The 20,132-nt window shown below is 25.9% G+C and overlaps 4 protein-coding genes across 4 annotated transcripts; 2 read left to right on the forward strand and 2 right to left on the reverse strand.

Moving 5' to 3' along the window:
- Positions 1 to 970: 970 nt before the first annotated feature.
- On the forward strand, positions 971 to 1,849 carry OCT59_023913 (uncharacterized protein; the record flags this gene model as incomplete). Its single annotated transcript, XM_066135055.1, has 1 exon — positions 971 to 1,849. One exon carries the CDS (start codon positions 971 to 973, stop codon positions 1,847 to 1,849), a length of 879 nt encoding a protein of 292 aa, XP_065991120.1.
- A 5,505-nt stretch (positions 1,850 to 7,354) lies between these two features.
- OCT59_023914 (uncharacterized protein) lies at positions 7,355 to 8,406 on the reverse strand (the record flags this gene model as incomplete). Its single annotated transcript, XM_025311087.2, has 3 exons — positions 7,355 to 7,855; positions 7,973 to 8,101; positions 8,185 to 8,406. The coding sequence occupies 3 exons, from the start codon at positions 8,404 to 8,406 to the stop codon at positions 7,355 to 7,357; spliced, it is 852 nt and encodes a 283-aa protein (XP_025175246.2).
- A 5,089-nt stretch (positions 8,407 to 13,495) lies between these two features.
- OCT59_023915 (uncharacterized protein) lies at positions 13,496 to 16,179 on the forward strand (the record flags this gene model as incomplete). The annotated part of the gene is made up of 5 exons (XM_025332228.2): positions 13,496 to 13,735; positions 13,819 to 13,891; positions 13,976 to 14,151; positions 14,225 to 14,561; positions 14,627 to 16,179. The coding sequence occupies 5 exons, from the start codon at positions 13,496 to 13,498 to the stop codon at positions 16,177 to 16,179; spliced, it is 2,379 nt and encodes a 792-aa protein (XP_025175245.2).
- Positions 16,180 to 18,324: 2,145 nt separating this feature from the next.
- OCT59_023916 (uncharacterized protein) lies at positions 18,325 to 19,778 on the reverse strand (the record flags this gene model as incomplete). Its single annotated transcript, XM_066135056.1, has 5 exons — positions 18,325 to 18,484; positions 18,552 to 18,735; positions 19,047 to 19,151; positions 19,227 to 19,514; positions 19,571 to 19,778. 5 exons carry the CDS (start codon positions 19,776 to 19,778, stop codon positions 18,325 to 18,327), a joined length of 945 nt encoding a protein of 314 aa, XP_065991121.1.
- Between the last annotated feature and the right edge of the window lie 354 nt (positions 19,779 to 20,132).

Genomic DNA, 20,132 nt, shown 5'->3' on the forward strand with positions numbered 1-20,132 from the left:
AATGAAAATAATCTACAATTAAATTCACATGTTATTATTAGTTAAAAGAACTAAAGCCGCAATTAATAACTATAAATAAATTAGTTACAATGAAACCACCCTTTTTTTATAGCTATAATTATAAAAGTGTGGTTTTTTTCAACAGATTATTACACTTTTTTAATAATAAAAAATAAATAAATTTACAAATTGAAAAATTGAAAGATGATCATCATTTACGTTACAAGAAAATAAACTAAAATTGAATTCACAGGTTAGAAAATTTAAAGCCGCATATAGTAACTATAAACAAATTAGTTCTAATAAAATTACCCTTTTTTTTTATCATTTATTTAATTAATAAAGTAATATTTAACAGTTAATGAGATTATGTTATTTCAATCATAAACTATTATATAAATTAATAAATTAATTTTATTATATAAATTGTAATAAATTTTTGATAAAATCAATTTTTTTCAATGTAAATAAATAATAAAATCGCAATTTTTCAATGAAAACTACTTTTTTTAAAATTTAAATAAATGTAATAAAATCATCATAATTTTGAAATAAATTGTAATAAAATCGTAATTTTTTCAATAAAATTGCATTTTTTTTAATAAATTTGATAAAAATCAAAATTTTTCATATATTAATAAATAATAAAATCGTAATTTTTTCAATGAACCACTTTTTTAAGTTTTAAATAAAATGTATCATAATTTTGTAATAAATTGTAATAAAATCACATTTTTTTAATAATCATAAATCATAAATAATAATAAATAATTGTAATATTATTACTTTTTTTAAAAAATAAAATATATTATAAATATATTAAAGTCATAATTTTTTTTATAAATATAAGTAATTCATTTACTTTTTTTTACTTTTATTCATTTTTCATTTTAATAATAATCAGATTTAAAAAAATTTCGAAATATGATTGCAAACATTACAACCATCGTGTATATACTCTCTGTGACTGATGAAACTTATTAATAATGGTGTCTTGCAGAAAGGCATGTCTATTTCCCGAATTGATAATGAAGATGCATTTCAAATATATAAATTTTACAATTATATGACCTTAATAAATAACACAGACCTTGATTCAGATGATGGATCTGAAGTAACTTCGCCACTTAAGGCAGAAAATGTATACTTAATTACAGGAAAATTTTCAACAACTCAAGATGGTTCAATAAACGTCTCTATTACAACTAATGTACAACTCCTTATCGATAAGGAAGATATTCCTATAATAAAACCAACTGTACATCTTCTTGGAAAGACTTTGGGGTATGCAGAATTAACAGAAAGTGGATATACTTTACAAATACAAGTAAAGCCATATTTATCTAAGGATCAATTTACTCCATTTACTGTAAATTTAACTCACCCACCAAATGGGCGATTTAAGAACGCGTTAACAAAAGCCAGAAAAAATTCAACAGTTCATACAACAGGAGTATTTTTTTTTGCAAAAGATCAATTATACTGTGAAATTTTGGAATTTCAGTTTGTATCAGCAAAAATAGAATCAGATAACAGTATTGTAGTTCCATGGAAATCAAAATCTGATTCACGTAATGAAGGATCTTCAAAATCTGTTATAGAACAAAGAATTTCTCTCATACAACAGAATTCAACAACACAACCATCATTGTCAATGACATCAACTAAAAATAAACATAAAACAAATATGACTAAAATAACAGATATTTCAAGATCTTTGCTATTACAAAATCAACAAAGTGATGAAATTCATGATAGTGAAATTTCTATTACAAATGAAGAAAATGAAGAAAGAATTAATGAAAATATTGAAGAAAATGAAAAAAGAAATGAAAATATAAGAAAATGAAGAGAGAAACGAAAATATTAAAAAAAAAATAATACACCAAAAATTTCAAATTCAACAAGAGGTAGAAAAAAACAAAAACTAAATAATGTTTATGAACTAACGTAACCCAGTAATAATCTTTTCTTTAATTTTTTTTATTATCTGTTCTTTATATTTTATATGTAATAAGTGCTATATTTATTTTTTTTAATGAAATAAAAAACGTATTTTATTTTTTATGTCAAAGAAAAGTGGTTTAAAAAAAAATTTGAAGTCTACGTAAAATTTAATTGCTGATCATGTTACACATGTCATAGATCACCTGACAAATACGAACTGTTTTTAAAATTCTTTTTTTATTATCTATTGTTTTTTATATTTTATATGTAATAAGTACTTTATTTATTTTTCAATGAAATAAATGAAATAAAAGAAGTTGCATTTATTTTATTTTTATATCAAAGTATAATTAGTTCAAAAAAAAAAATTTGAAGTCAACGAAGTCAACGTAAAATTTAATTGCTGATCGTACTATTATGCATGTCATAGATCACCTGACAAATACGAACTGTTTTTAAAATTCATTTTTATTATCTGGTATTTTTTATATCTTATATGTAATAAACATTATATTTATTTATTTTTTATTAAAAAAAAAATTGAAGTTATTGTAAAATTTAATTGTTGATCCTTAATAATAATATTACAAATATATGTTATAGATCACTGATCATATATATACGAACTATTAAAACTTTCATAATAATTTGATTACTAATAATTTTTTTAATAATTTATTACTAACATTAAATCAATAAAACTGAATCAGATGTCCTAAATGGGATCAAATTCAAACAATGAATTTAAATAGAGATGCATTCAAAGTAGATCCAAATGTGATTAAAGAATATTCTCGCTTGGAACAAATAGCATCACAACCGCTTCCTATTTCATAAACAAACCTAGATTATCATGTTATCAGTTATCATATAAGTATAATAAAGCAATTAGGGGTTCTTTAAAAAAAATGTTTATTTGACTATGCATTTATGCTCATGTTACACCTAATTTTATTTTGAAGGCTGCCGCCAGGCGGCCATAGTGGTACAGTTCTAGTTCTAACAAAACGATTTTTCTTATCAATATAATATATTCCACCTGTTGGTTGATTTTTTTGAATAACATATTTACGATGATATATAGGATATATCATATTGTCAAAAATATCTTTAGTTGGCCTATCAAAATATTTATCAATTGCATCATCCCAGTATGGAGATAATTGTTCTTCTTGTTGTAATAAATAGGGTGGTTTAACTGATTTATTTCTTATTTCAGAAGGAATAGATGGAAGAAATTCAACAGCAATTGATGATCGACATATTGAATATCCAAGTAAAAGAATCATTAATTCCATTGATCCAAGACGTCTAGCTAAAACATGTTTTCTAAATGCATCAGGTTCACGAATATCAAAATATTCTGTAGGTTCAGACTTTGTAACATATTTTGTCATATATTTTGCAAACTGACATGTTGTTACATATTGAAAATTTACATGGCCATTCCATAAAAGTAATGTTGGTGCGTGGTAAGGAACTACATATAAATCTTCTTCTTTAGTACGTCGATAAATATATCTTAAAGAATTGGGATCTTCATAAGTGGTATTTGAATAAGGTTGTGGAAAACCTTTTTTACAGCGTGATCCAGGTAGTGCAGGACCTCCACAATGTGAATTACATGTATGAATTTGATGCTTTTTAACTAATTCATATAATTCTGGTTCTAAATCAGGATCAGGCATATCAGCTCTAATAACATTAGAATCAATTAATTCTGGAATTGACTTGGACAAATATGCAATACCATGTGTATGAATTGCTCCACGATTCTGAAATTCATCTCGTTCAAAATGATGTAACCAATTACCCCAATCTGTTAAATTTGGATTTTTCCAAAGATATTGATGTATTGATGATAAACGATGATGATAATGCAAGTAAGTATGAAAAGGTCTATTGGAAGGTAAAGTATCTTTATTATCAGTTTTTGATAAGATTTTATGTAAATGTGTCCAATGATTTTCAGCCATTGTTACAGTATAAAAAATTTGAGGAAGACCAAATCCTTGAACCATTGTATTAATATGATATTCTTTTTGACGAAAATAAGAATCTCCTGTTCTTATATATGAAGGCACAGTTGTTGTTTTTGTTTCATCAATAATAGGACGACCAGTATAAACACTATTAGTAATAAAATCTGCAGTTGTTAATTGATGTGATAAAGAAATATTTCGTTGATTTAATATTCGAGTTTATTTTGATGATTTCTTAACTTTTCAAGTGTTAAATAAATATAATGGGGCCAATACCAAGATAAGCGCCATCTAGGATCAGGACAAAGGAGCAAAGATTTTGCATAATTACCTAAGCTATCTATATTTCGCCTTGTATTTTCATCATTTTTATAAAAACCTTTTCCATATGGAAAAAGATCAGGAAATAAAAGTGGTTCAATATTTTCATCGTAAAATGATATTGGCAATTTTTTATTATTAGGATCAGTTAAGAATCCAGCCATTAATCGAGAATAATGATAATCTTCATTATGAATTTCTGTATCAAAATCATAAGGAGGTAATACAATTGCAGAAGGACGTGAATTAATATTAAATATGGGTTGTTCTTGGTCTTGAGAAAGTTCACTAGATGTGGCAGTTGGAAAAATAACTGGTGGTCCATCCCATGTACCATGATTGACTAAAGTTTGATATGGTTTAAAATAGGGATTGTGATTACGTAACCATATTGCTGCATCATTAAGTGAAGGATGATACCATGAATTTGAATTATTATTACTTAATATAGCACCAATAGTACCAGAATATAATGCAAGGGCATTACTATTTTTTGAATAATTAAAGGTTCCAGTTAAATGTCGATAATTTGTATAAGCATTACTGTTAGGAACTCAACCTAGTGAACAACTGAGATGAATAGGTGAAAGGTAAATTCGATGATACAGGGATACATTTTGAATTTCATCAGGAATAGGATCAGGAATTGGAATTTTAAGACGATTATTAGAATTATAGCAAGAAGAACATGTTGCTATACGTTTGGGCTTTGATTCATCAGGATGAAATACTAATTTAATTTGGGAATTGTTTTGGTAAACTTTTTCTAAGGGATATTGATATGTTTCATTATATAATTCCCATTTTGCTTTTTTTGGATATTGTAAACGAGAACAATAGCTGCATGGAACACATGGAAATTGAGTAAGAACATTTTTATCAAAATTAATTTTTAAATTATTGAGTTTTGTAGAAGGTCTCCAAGGTGGAAAATAAGCTCGAAAAGTTATATTTGAAGGAGATGAAGAGAATTGAGTTGGAATACGAGAATGGTCTGCATTAGCAGTTTGACGTACTGCAAAGCTTGAAAATAAAGAATTATCAAAATCTTCATTCAAATAAGATTCAGATTCATGATCAGATAATTCAACTCTCTAACGATTAATATTTAAATCCATAGTTTAAAACAGATATATACTTCTAAATAGTTATCAGTATTATTAAAAAAAAGAAAGTAAAAGTGAGACTATTTATACTGTTTAAAATCTTATACCTTGCTATTTGATTTTAATATAATTTAACTGTGACATACATTGTTTTCTATTTTGTGGCGCATACTATTTTTATCTGTATTGTATATTATTTTATTCTATTTCGCTAAAATCCATCCCACCAAAGCCATTTTACTAAAAGTTTGTGGCGCATACTATTTTTATCTGTATTGTATATTATTTTATAATGGTATCGGAACTTTCCACTGATATCCATTTCGCTAAAATCCATCCCACCAAAACCATTTTACTAAAAGGTTGTTTCGCCAAAGGAATACTTTGCCGAAGGGATGCTTCACCAAAATATCATTTTACCGAAACCAATTTCACCAACTTCTATTTTGCTGAAGCCATTTTACCAAATGAACATTTCACTGAATGTTCGCCAAAAAATTATTTATTCTATTTGGTTATTTTATTATTTGTACTAAAATAGTATATAAGAATTTTCTCTAGAGAAAAATTTTTTAAATTAAACATTGTTTATAATACATCAATCTTTTTTTACTTAATTTTTCGTGAATAAATGTTTTCAGGATCTAAAGTTATTTTTTATTGCTTAGAAATTAATATCAGTTACAATATTAAAGTTATAATATCCTGGAAAAAAAAAATCTCTAAAAATAATTTATTTTTTTATTTTCATTGCGCGATGAATATTTCTCAATTTTTTTTTGTTGTTTTTTTTTGTTTATTTTTTTTTTTGTTTATTTTTTTTTTTTGTTTATTTTTTTTTTGTTTATTTTTTTTTTGTTTATTTTTTTTTTGTTTATTTTTTTTTTTGTTTTATTTTATTTTTTTTTGTTTATTTTTTTTTTTGTTTATTTTTTTTTGTTTAATTGCTACCATTTTCGGCGAAATGGAATTCGGCGAAATAGCTAACTAATTTTATTCATGGCGTATAACATTATTTCTAATTTTGTTCATGGCGTATAGTAAACATTATTTTCTAATGTTGTTCATGGCGTATATCATAACCAATTTTGTTTGTGGCGTATATCATTTTGTTCATGGCGTATATGACTAAAATTGCCTACCGAAACAATGTCAAAATGTCATTCCGAACGCCAAAATAGTTTTGGCAGTAATATTATTTCAAATTTATAAGAAACGTTTCTAATTAACTAAAAGTAAAAATAATCAGTTTCACAATAAGTGAAACTTACCATTTTCATTTTCATGTTCGCTTGAAACCTATAATATATTTTTAATTAGAAATGTTTAAAAAAATATATTAAGTTTTGCAACACAACTTTTGCGAAACTTACTATTTAAATTTGCAAAAATCCAGTTATTAAGAAAAGTTCGAGCGAACTTTTCTTGGATCACATGAATTGTATGTTATATTATTTTAAGAAAAGTTCGAGCGAACTTTTCTTAGATCACATGAATTGTATTAAAGTGAACTAAAAGACCCGCCTAAAAAAAGACAACAAACTTGTATATTTTTACTGTATTGTATATTTTTACTTATATTTTTTTTAATTTTTTTTTAACTTTTCTTGGATCATATGAATTGTATGTTATATTATTTTAAGAAAAGTTTGAGCGAACTTTTCTTAGATCACATGAATTGTATTAAAGTGAACTAAAAGACCCGCCTAAAAAAAGACAACAAACTTGTATATTTTTACTGTATTGTATATTTTTACTTATATTTTTTTTAATTTTTTTTTAATTTTTTTTTATTATTCCACATATATATTTTTATTATTGTAGAAGAAATTGAAAAAGCAAAAAAAATATGAATTGAATGATGTAAAAAGTATATAGGAACGTAATGACTGCAAAAATAAAACAAAAAAAAATTTTTAAACGAAAAAAAAAAATTCAAGAAATTTTTCGACAGCAAAAAAATTTGAATGGAAAAATTTAAGTTCTAAATTTCAAAATTTACTTTTTTGCACGACCTCCACGTTTCCCACGACCTCCACGCTTGCCACTACCTCCTTTTTCACTATATGGCTGGTTTTCTTCAATAGGTTTGCTGGCAGATAGATCAGATTCATCATCTGTTAAACATAGATCCGATAGTTGTCGCTTTTTTTTAGGTGATTTATCATTTACAATACTAATCGGATCTTCTTCAGTATCGCTCTCATTTTGCGTATCTTCTATTGTAATGATTGAATCGTTCTTTGTAATAGAAGATTCAGAGGAAAATCTGTTCCTTCTTTGCGCAAATATGTTAGTTGATGGTGACGCCACTGGGGACGATGAAGGACGATTGTCAGAACTTGGGTGTCGGAATCTTGCATCGTAATCTATAATCTTTGCATCAATCTGAGCATATGTGGCAGTTGATGCATTCTCGACGGTAGAATACATGCCTTCAAAGAAACCGGCAACAAAAAAATTGGCGTAAGATGCCCATTTATCATTTAAATAGTCGAACTATTTGGCATCTTTCAGATACCCAACCTCAAAATTAATATATCGTGCTTCTTTATGAAAGGGCGTATATATGAGTGAACGGGTTTTGACAAACTTTATATTATTGAAAATAGTCACCAGCTCGTATGCTGAGGTTGCGATCCTTATAAACGGCTTTGTAGCTGGGATTTTTAATGGATCCCATTCTAGAGGTTCATTATCTCGACCCAACTTCGGTTCGATCACATTGGCCATCTCTATAACGACCTATTTTATACGAAAAAAAATAAATATGAAAATATAATACAATAATTTTGTTACAATTATTATTACATAAAACCAATACTTACGAGTAGTTTTTGGTCATCAATCGTGAATTTACCTCCGAACAACACAAGATCACCCTCTCTGAATGATTCGTTATATTCATGCATTGCGTTGGTGAACTGCTTGAAACCGAAAACGATATTATCGTTAGATACTTTCTCTCTGTAAACAGCCTCTCCATATATAATTTGTGATGAAGACTTTAATCTCGTTACAAGACCAATAACTGTTAGCGTAGAAGTCATATTAGAAAAAAAAACTTTAGCAAAAAAGTGAAAATTCGAAAAACGCAAAAAAGGAGTTAAAAGATGCGAAAAAAAGAGATTCGTTAAATATCTATAAATACGAATGGCTACGGAATGTTCCCAACATCTATTTTCCCGATGTAACCTTTTCCCGATAACGGTTTCCCAACAAGACAAATTCCTGAATGGACATTTTCCCGAAAAGAACTTTTCCGACATGATATTTTCCCGACATGTCAATTTCTGAAATCAGATTACGTAAATGATTTTTACCGCGAAAAATTAAAATAAATTTTTATATAATAAAAATAAATTTTTTTATATAATAAATAAATTAATGATCTTTTGAAAACCAATTCTTTATGGAATTTTACAGCTTAAAATTTCATAATATTAATTTTCCAAAATTACATAAACATCACAGTAGTGTGGTAAGATTATCTCACTATGCATAAGCTAATCATATGATTATCTAAGATTGTTAAAATTTTTTATTAATTATTTATTATTAAGTTATTCTAATAATACACAGTATACAAAAGAACTAAAGTATGTTATTATATTTTTTATTTGTTATAAAAAAATTGCCCATTTTTTATTTTTTATTTTTATTAATAGAAAATCCAGATCGTAGTAAAATTACAAGGATAACATAATAAATGAATCGAAAGTAATTCTATCACTAACGCCCAAAAGTGCGACGTTTTCTAGCCTTTTTAGGATAAGAAAGGAATAAAAAAATTGCCCATTAATTATTCTTAATGTGATATCCTTTTTAAAGATATATCATCTTTCTGACTTTTGACCGGATCACTGTAAAAAAAAAAATTAATATAGTTTTTTTTTAATGAAGTTTAAAGATTTTGAAAACTTACCATTATGAAATCAAAGCTAAAAGAAAAAAAGAAAAAAATGAAGCATTAATTAAATGTTTCGTTAAATTCATTAAAATCAAAAAAAGAAAAATGAATAAGAAAAACTTACTGCCAAAGCCGTCTTAAATCCACAATTACAAAAGTAAAAAAAACAAAGGAAAAGATAATATATATTTCGTTTCATTAAAGATAAGAAATATAAATTAAGAAGAATGGACCACTTATCATAACTTGACGTCCTACCAGATGTTAAACTACAAGAGTAGAAGAATAAAATATTATTAAATATTCTGTTTTGTTAAAAATAAAAAATAAATAAAAGAAGATTTAAACATCTACCAAAACCCTATATCCGTAACAAAAGCTACAAAAGAAAAAATCGAACTGTTAGAAACAGTTCGTCACACTGAAGCTTTCACTTATCCAAAGGCTCAGAATGTTTTCATCGAATTTCGCGTCCAAAAAGTTGAGGAATAGCCCGTCTAAAGAAGAAAAAAAAAGAAATTAATAGCTTTTTTTTGAAAGACGTGAGTCATCCAACCTTCAACTTACCGTTTCAGAGTTTCAGACCAAAATCCAAGTTCAACTAAAGAAAAAAAAAGAAAGGACCGTTGATAACATACTCATAATAAAAAAACCACGAATCCACTTTTTCAACTTACCATTCCAGAATTTTTGGCTGAAATTTGAGTCCAGGCGAAAAAAATATATATTTTTTTTTAAATTAAAAAACTGATAAAAAATTATTTGGTTAAAAAAGATTTTCTTTTTAAATAATTCAGAAAATAATTTTTAAAAAAATATTTAGTTTAAAAAAAACCGAAGATAATGTCTTTTTTTAATTAATAAAAATAATTTTTTTTATTTGTTATATCGATGGTGTAAACGGTCGAATATCAAGCACGAAAAGATGATAAAATTCAACCACCAAATGTAATTATTAAATATTAAGAACGAACAAATTAATCGTGGATTGGCGTAGATGGATAAATAATTAGCCGAAAAGGATAAACATTTAGGAAGAGTAATGATCTACATGATGTAATATTTATTGAATGATTGACAAGGAACCAATAGGATAAATAGAGTCGATCAAATGCGGCTTAGCAATCTTTAACAATAAGAACGATAAGAAAGAATAATTATAAGCCACAAAAGATAGATTATAAGCAAAACACATAAAGCGAATTAAAAGAACATATAAAATAATGTCAGAAAGATTAAAGAACACAAAATAATGTAAAAGATAATATAAAAAGATAGTATAAAGATGGAACGTAAAAGATAATATATTAAAAAGAACATATATAAAAAGATAGCATATTAAAAGATAGCGTATTTAAAATATAGATAGTATATTAGAAAGATAGTTCAAAGATAATATGTAAAAAGAACATAAAAGATAGTATATAGATAGAATAGAAAGTAGCATAAAAATTGTATATATAGAGAGCGGAATTCAAGGTAATTCCTTAGTTCTCATCCACAGAACTCAATAAAAATATAAGTTTTATTTTTTAATTATTTGTTAGTAAAGTTTAATGTTAATTAAAGGTAATAGGTTCGCCCTAAACTTTAATTAATGTTTGCTTAATTAATTTTAATTGAATAAATGGAAATTTTAAGATGAATTAAATATACATTTTTGGAAAGTAATAATTCGTAGCGAGAGCTATCGAAGTTTGAAATTAAAGGTAAAAGTGGATATAATTTGGGGAAAATTTAGAGAAGTTAAATTTTATTTTATATCGTTCGACATTTTATATTACTAACGCTATTTATGTCGTGAACCAAGAATGTTGTATGTTGTTCGTTGATTATGTTGTTTGTTAATTATGTTGTTGATTAATTGCTTGTTCGTTTAATTGTTCGTTCATTCGTTTATTCGTTCGTTCGACCATGGAAATGCCCGTTCGATGTGGCAACTCTGTAAATTGATGACAGAGGGAATTGGGGGATCTCAACGGATCGAAAAGTCATATGATCTATGTTGAAATCGTAGTTATTTTCGTAAACAGAAAACTTGTAAGTCGAAATCTAACAAAGGTCGCGAGAAAATCACCTTGATTTTATAAAGTTCTAATGTTATTATGAATTCTTTAATTTCTCATCTGATTAGCTTGATAAATAAATTATCGGTTAATCAGTTATTTTTTCTTGTAGAAAGTTACTGTCAAGTTCTAGACTTCTTAGCTTATAATTCCTCTGCAAAAAAAAAACTTTCTGGTTTCCATTCTTACAGCCTGTCAGCAGTAGTTTCCGCTTTGGTAGAGGACATCTTGCTTTCCTAAATACGGGACTATAGTGAGAAAATACTTCGCTGCTCACATGTATGCCCAATTTTACAATATATACAAAAGTTTGGGGAAATGTTGGCTGAATCTATATATTCTCACACTTTATATCTTACTGAAAAAGAAGGAAATGAGATATAATGTAATTAATATTTATTGTTTGATGCCAAGAAATCTTTGAAAGCACATGAATATGGACCTTTTATACCTTTTCACATGGGATCTACCCTGTAAGACGCAAATTGGACTAACTCCGCCTGGCGATCTTGAGAAGTCCTCGGCCCTTCATAACATACACTTTTGACACTTATAAGGTAGGCCCTGTGTTGCTGTGGACCTTTTCACATTATTCTTACATTAGGTTGGGAAAAAAAAGGTACTGGTTAACTTGAATTTTCTTTTTGTCCTGGTGATTTATTTATTTTTTGTCGTACAAAAAGTACATGCATGTGGCTCAGCAATTTTTTATTTTCATGTGTTTGTCATGTGTGACATAAATACGGATTCTCGTTAGAATCATCCTATGCTAGGTATATATTCAGTTAGCAAGTATGACATAGTAAATCATTTTATTTAGCATTATGATAAGGATATAAAAAAAGCCGAAAATTAATTTAATTTTGTCAATAAAATGAAATCACAGTATGATTTTTTTAATAAAGTTTATATGAGTTATTATAAAAATGGCTGAAACCGTGCATTTCGGTCAATTTTTTATTAAAAACGAAAATTTTTTTTTTCAATAAAATTTTTTTTCAATAAAAAAAAATAAAATCGAAATTAATAATTCTTATTTTGATCGACAAAATAAGTAAAAAATATATGAATATGAAATGATCCATATATTTAATGGTTATATTTGATGGCACAGGAAGAAGTTTTGCAAAAAATTGGGTAATGAATTGCATTCAAATCTGTTTAGCTTAAGCTTAAGCATAGCTATAGCTAAGCTAAGCTTTAAAGTTAAAGTTAAAGCTTTGCTTTACTTAAAAATTAACTGGAGTGTTTTTTACGAAAAAGGAAATTTTTTTGGTATCGACGGCAACTCAACATGTGAATGATTATCAAACAAAGAATAGATTTTCATTAGAGATTTTCAAAGAGATATAAACAAAAAGGCTAAATGATCTACATAAAAATTTCCAAATACAATAAAAATACGGCATTAAATCTTTATAGTGTGTTAACAAGCAATGTATATTCCAGATAAAATTAAAAGTAAAGGATTATTAATATCATAGAAAGATGTGGGCTCATTTTTGTAACATATATGTATAAAAGAAATCTGAGATAATCAAACTTCGTTTATAATTTATAAGCCTATTAAAATTATATATATAATATTTTTTTGTCAATCATAAGAGACAAACACAGTCATACTATATGTTCTGACAGCATATTAAATTTGTAAAAGTCATGAAATATTCATAAAAATAGCCTCCAATTTTATGTAGTCGCTACAACCTTCTCAGAAATAGTAAATTTGTCAGAAAATTTGGGTGAATCTTTACCGCTATGAAATTTAAGAAATCCAATAAATCACGTTAATTTCCCGTGATATTGTGATTTAATAATTACATTCTCTTTTAAGCTTTGTTGAAGAATTTTGAAAAAAAAAATATTATTACGAATAAAATTACTTTGGAATGTTACCCTAGCAAAAATTTTGTGAAACTTTTTTTTATTCAGAAGGAATTATTGAATTTAATAATTTTAATTATGATATTCCTAAATCCTAAGTGCTATTTCAAATCTTATGTTGATCTTTTCAGCTGCGGTCCTGCATGCTGAAGATCAGCAAACTTTCGACATGGAAATGTCTGGTGATACCATTTTATTTATAAATGGTTAAACAAGAATATTCGTAATTTTTTTTTTCCAATTTTAAAATTAACTTCCGCAGTAAGAATTTTTTCAACAATGTCTAACAACGTTGAACTTATTAACAATTCAAATGATTGGATTAAATGGATTGAAGATTCCATTTCTAGAAAGCTTATTAAATATTATGAATTTGAACAATTTTGTAATATTCAAGAAATTGGTTTCGGAGGTTTTGGAAAAGTTTATCGTGCAAATTGGAAGAATTATTACAAATATTGTGCATTAAAATCCTTTTATAATTTCAACGATGCTACAGTTAAAGCAATTGTTCGTGAGGTAATTTTAATATCGAACATATTATTTCAATTTATATATGTACATTTCGTTTCTGGTATTAACAAAATTCTATTTACTGCTAGATTCAATTTCAGCGTGAAGTAGATTTTCATGATAATGTTATCCGTTTTTATGGTGTCACAACTTCCAGTAAAGGTATTAAAAGTTTTAGTAATATTATTTTTTTATAATAAACTGCAATTAATTAACTGATTTATGATTTTTTCTTCTTTTTTAAAGACGACCAAAGAAAAGAGTATATGTTAGTAATGGAATATGCCGACAATGGTACTCTCCGAAAATATTTACAGGAAAATTTTAGAAATCTCACTTGGAATGATAAATTCAATCTTGCATTCCAACTGGTTAGTGCAGTATCATGTTTGCATGACGAAGGGATAATGCATCGTGATTTGGTAAATATATTACAATTTATTGTGATTTATTTTAATGATTATTTTATTGTTAACGTTAATTTAACATTGATAGCACTCCAATAACGTGTTAATCCATCAGAATACTGTTAAGCTGGCAGATTTTGGCTTATCAAAAAGAATTGAGGAAACATCAAACTCTCAATCAAAAACATTTGGATTAATTCCTTATACTGACCCAAAAATCTTTAATAGAAATACATCAACATTATACTTATTAAATAAAAAAAGTGATGTTTATAGCATTGGCGTATTATTATGGGAAATATCCAGCGGCCAGCCTCCTTTTCATGGTATACCATATGACGTTGGTTTGGCTATAAGTATTTCACAAGGCCTTAGAGAGGAGCCTATTCCAAATATATCAAAAGATTATATAAAAATTTATACTGGTGAGTATAAAATTACATATTATCCCTATGATTTTAATTAATTTTAATTTTTTTTTTTTTGATAGATTGTTGGAATATTGAACCTGATAATCGTCCAACTATCAATCGAGTGGTTGATGAATTAAAAGCAATTATAACAAAAGAAAACATAATTATTAAAGATTTTCATTTATATAATGTCAACAATAATGTTCAATTATCATATGACCATCAACTGTCTAATTTGAATGTTAAAGTTTCTGAAAGTACTAATTCATTACATGGAGACTTATCTCAACTTATTCAAAATTTTGATATGATGGATACAAAAGATATAGAATCTTCAATATCAATTAACCAATTTGAGGATAACTTTAATATAATAATTAATAATATGTTCAATTTTTTTCATGATGGTGATGAAGAAGGGAAGCAAAAGGTCTTAAGTTATCTTAATGAACAAAATATAACTTTGCAAGAGATTAAGAATTTATTATTAAATAATCAAAATAATTCGAATTCTATTTACTTACTTGGAAAATTTAATGAATTAGGAATTGGAATTAGTGTTGATAAGCAAAAAGCATTTGGGTTATACCAAAAAGCAGCAGATCTAGGAAATGTATTAGGAATAACTGATTTAGGAAGTTGTTATAAATATGGAATTGGAACTGTTGTTGATAAGAAAAAAGCTTTTGAATTAAATCAAAAAGCAGCAGATTTAGGAAACACATATGGAATAAATAATTTAGGACATTGTTATCAAAATGGAATTGGAATTGATATTGACAAGAAAAAAGCATTTGAATTATATCAAAAGGCAGCAGATTTAGGAAATTTATCAGGAATATATAATTTAGGAAATTGTTATAAAAATGGAATTGGAATTGATATTGATAAGAAAAAAGCATTTGAATTATATCAAAAGGCAGCAGATTTAGGAGATTCACCTGGAATGAGTAATTTAGGATATTGTTATCAATATGGTATTGGAACTGATATTAACAAGAAAAAAGCATTTGAATTATATCAAAAGGCAGCAGATTTAGGAGATTCACCTGGAATGAGTAATTTAGGATATTGTTATCAAAATGGAATTGGAATTGATATTGACAAGAAAAAAGCATTTGAATTATATCAAAAGGCAGCAGATTTAGGAAATTTATCAGGAATATATAATTTAGGAAATTGTTATAAAAATGGAATTGGAATTGATATTGATAAGAAAAAAGCATTTGAATTATATCAAAAGGCAGCAGATTTAGGAGATTCACCTGGAATGAGTAATTTAGGATATTGTTATCAATATGGTATTGGAACTGATATTGACAAGAAAAAAGCATTTGAATTATATCAAAAGGCAGCAGATTTAGGAGATTCATCTGGAATGAGTAATTTAGGATATTGTTATCAATATGGAATTGGAACTGATATTGACAAGAAAAAAGCATTTGAATTATATCAAAAGGTAGCAGATTTAGGAAACAGTTTAGCTCAATATAAACTTGCTATGATGTATGAGAATGGAGAAGGAATTGTTAAAAATATAGATAAAGCAATTTATTGGTACAATAAATCAGCTAAACAAGGATATCAAAAGGCTCAGAATAAATTAGAAAAACTTAAAAATAAGAAATAAAAAACAATTTGTATTAACTAAATTAAGAAACATGATATTATTACAATAATCTTTTTTTTATTTATATGATATAAAATTTATAATACTAAGAATAAACTTAGTCAAATGATAATTACAAAGTTTTACTTGGACTATCTTTGATAATATAAGTAGTATTTTATAATGACTATAGAATTGTTTTTTATTAAATCTAAGCATTTTGATTAAATAATTATATATATATATTAACATAAAGAAAAGAATGTCATAAAACCTGTGAAGTTTTGCATAACTTTGAACTAATTTTATATTTGATATTATGATCATGAATAAACTCAGTTTATAGTTAGTTTGAAACCAAATATAATTAATCTTTCCATCATTTTTATAACATTGCATAGTCTTATGCTTTATGCTTTATACTTTAGGGTTAGCAATCAGCCTTTTATGGATGGTAAATTAATATATTAAGAAAAAATCTTTTTTGTTGAAATGTCCATTGTAAATTATTGTATTAGCCTTTTTAAAGTAAATATTTTCATAGAATAATATTTCTTTAGAAAGGACATTTCTCCAAAAAAAAAAAAATTAAAGGTTTTAAGATAATTAAATAAATATTTCAATAAATAAAATAATTAATAAGAAACAACTTTACTAAATCACACCACTGGTGCCCAACACCATAGTATGTGTTTTCATGAAAACTATAGCTTAAACTAAAGAAGTCATTCTAATTAAAATTTACTTAGTTTTTCGATTTTTTTTTATTTTGCAATATTTGTGGTATAAAATAAAAAAGTACCAAGAAAAATATATGTGAAGTATATTATATGCTACAGCATTAAATATAGCAATATGGATTATAATATTTTATTAATGGAAACATCTTAATTAGACTATTAATAATATCAGATATAGAATAAAAAAATTATATGATAAATAAAAAAATAATTAATACATATAACTGTGGTGTTGAACACCAGTGGTGTGATTTATAATTTTTTGATATACATAAGTTTTTAATCTTTTGATAAAATATTTTTTTAAAAAAACAAATACAATATTATTTATTTTTAAAGTATAAAGCCTGCCTGCATTTAATTTTTTTATTTTAATATTATTATTTTAATTTAAAATGATGATTTACAGAGTGTATTCATAAACATAACAAAGGGCAATTATCTATAGGGAGGAAGCTTGATAATAATTATAATAATTTTCATGATATTGTTGTCATGTACCATAACTTGGAGTTGTAAATTTCATTGTGATATTTCATAAATCAAAGTAAGAATTAACTGTTAGTATAGAAATATCAGCCATAAGAGATTTTTTTTAAGAGCCCATAAAGTCGAGTCTGTTAAGATATTTGAAACAAATATTCCAGAAAAGTAGTGACAGTAAATTACTTACAAAAGGATGATTAGTTAATAATTTATTTTTACAATTTATATATTTGAAACTATTTAAAGTGAATGAATAAAAATATTAGAATTGTGCTTATCGTTCTCAAGTCATTTAAAATTAAAATCACATGATTTTCACGATTTGTTACAAAGAAAAAGAAAATACAAAAATCTTTTATTTATAGATAGAATGGGTATCACCAGATATTTCTATGTCGAAAGTCCGCTGAATCAATTTAACAGCATCTTTGGATTTCTTAAACTATTAAACGTAAATACAAAAAATTATTATTTTTCCAAAGAATTATTAAATACCTTTACAGAAATGTATCAATAGTCAAAAGCTTGTGACCAAATCGTGACTAAATGGTATATCTAATTAGTAATAGTTTCGTTACGAGCTAGTAAACCATTAATCTGTATATGGCCGATATGCAGTTACTGCGCATTAAGACGATCGATGACGATATGACGACCAAAAAAAAATTTATTATCGAAGTTGTTAGATATTATTAAATAAATCGTAAAAATATTTATAGTACTTTGTAAATATATAGCAAATATTAATAAATAAATCGTAAATATATTTATAGTACTTTGTAAATATATAACAAATATTAGTAAATATATCAAAAAGAATTATAAACGTTTTTTAAAAAAATTAGTAAATGCAACGATAATTATTTTTGATGTTTCAATGTTAATTAGTACATGATACATAAAATTAATCTAATACCTCGCAGAAAAACATTAACCAACATTAAATGGCTTTGAAGAAATATATATTCCTCATATATAAATTATTCCCAAAATCATGTTCACCACTATTACATTCATCGTCATGACAACAATGAACAAAATGTACAGTACTACTTGTATCAACTACGCTCATAGAACATATCTGTCGCGTATCTTGAAGCCTGTAAACCGGACATCCTAATTTCATTAAATTAGTAATTTCGAACCTATTGATTGCAATCTAACAACCATACTTCAATATGTGATCTTTTTCTACGATCATTACTTTGTAAATTTTTTGGCAATTCATCAAACCTTAAAACGCGTTGGATGATTATTTTGAGTTCACCATGCATTTCTACTATTGCTAAGATTCTACCAATCTTTGATACTGTTTCTTTATAAACTACAAAATCTCCACAATTGTATATCTCTAAAATTGAATTGTTTAATAATAAATATTATATATTAATAAAAGTTCTCATAGTAATGCATTAAAAAAAATTATGACATACTTCCATTAATTTGAGTAAATGCACATCCAAATCGCGGTGATTCCTTCCATAGTAAGTCTCCATGCCAGAGTTCTATATTTTTTTCAACTATTTTACCTGGACCAAAATACATTTGGCCAAACAGTGATGGATTGTTAAGAGAATGCCAAATGATATCTGTAATAGATAAATAATAGATATCCTTGATTTCTTTAGAGGTTGATGGGGTTTTTTTGTTTGAAATATGAACTTTGCGTGATTTGATCGGGAGTAGAGGCAAAATTTGTTACAACATCTTCACTTTTGAACTTTGGATGGTTAATTATATCCACTAATTCATCATAAGCTCGGGTAGCTATTAGTATAATAATAAAACAAAAATTGATTAATAATGAAAATGATGGAAGAAAATCATTAAATATTTCCTTACATATGTTATGTTTTTGTATCCAACAAAACATCAATGCCTCAGTAACATTTTTGAAATACGGTGCAAACTCTCCATCAGTATGTGGCATCTGTTCACTGTTTAAGGCTTTATCAACAATTTTATCTGATATTTCTTTGCTTTGTACTTCATTATCATCATCATTATCACTACATAATCCGTCTTTAATATTAAAGTTAAATTCTTCATAATCATCAGATAATTCATCTTCACTAAAATACTCATTATTATCAAATAATTCTTCGAAAGATTCCTTGTTAAATGGCTCTTCTTCAAATAATTCTTCTTCAAAAAAAAAAATCCATTATTTAGCATTTCGGAATTACTTTGGATTTCATTTGACATTTCACAATCATTTGAAATTTTATCGTCAACTTCCTCAATTGGTAATTTATAGTCAACTTTTTCGTTTGACAATATATAACTTTCATTATTTGATAATTCATATAATTCATAGTTGACTTTTTCACCGTAATCCTCTTCATTTGGTAATTCGTAAATAGTCACATCTTCTTTATTATTTAGTTCTATCATAATACTTTAACTTTTAATAAATTGAATATTTAATATATAAACTATAAAACAAATAAACCAATATTCACCATTTATTTTAGTGTCTTTTTTATTGTCCGTAGACTTACTCTGTGGGCGTCTTATATAGTTTTGGCGATAACTATAGGATGTGAACCGGTTGCGAAACATTTTACATAAAAAATAAAAGAAAATTATTTGTATATTTATATTATTTGTTTAAAAGTAATAAATAAAAAAAATCAAAAAAAAAAATTCAGTTCGAAGCTTAATAAAGAGTAAAAAAAAATTCCCATGAACAACAATCGCTTCTTTTACAATTGAATTAATTGAATTTATTTTGATTAAACTATAATA

The sequence above is a fragment of the Rhizophagus irregularis genome, chromosome 4 (genome assembly GCF_026210795.1).
Source record: "Rhizophagus irregularis chromosome 4, complete sequence".
NCBI classification, from domain to species: Eukaryota; Fungi; Glomeromycota; class Glomeromycetes; order Glomerales; family Glomeraceae; genus Rhizophagus; species Rhizophagus irregularis.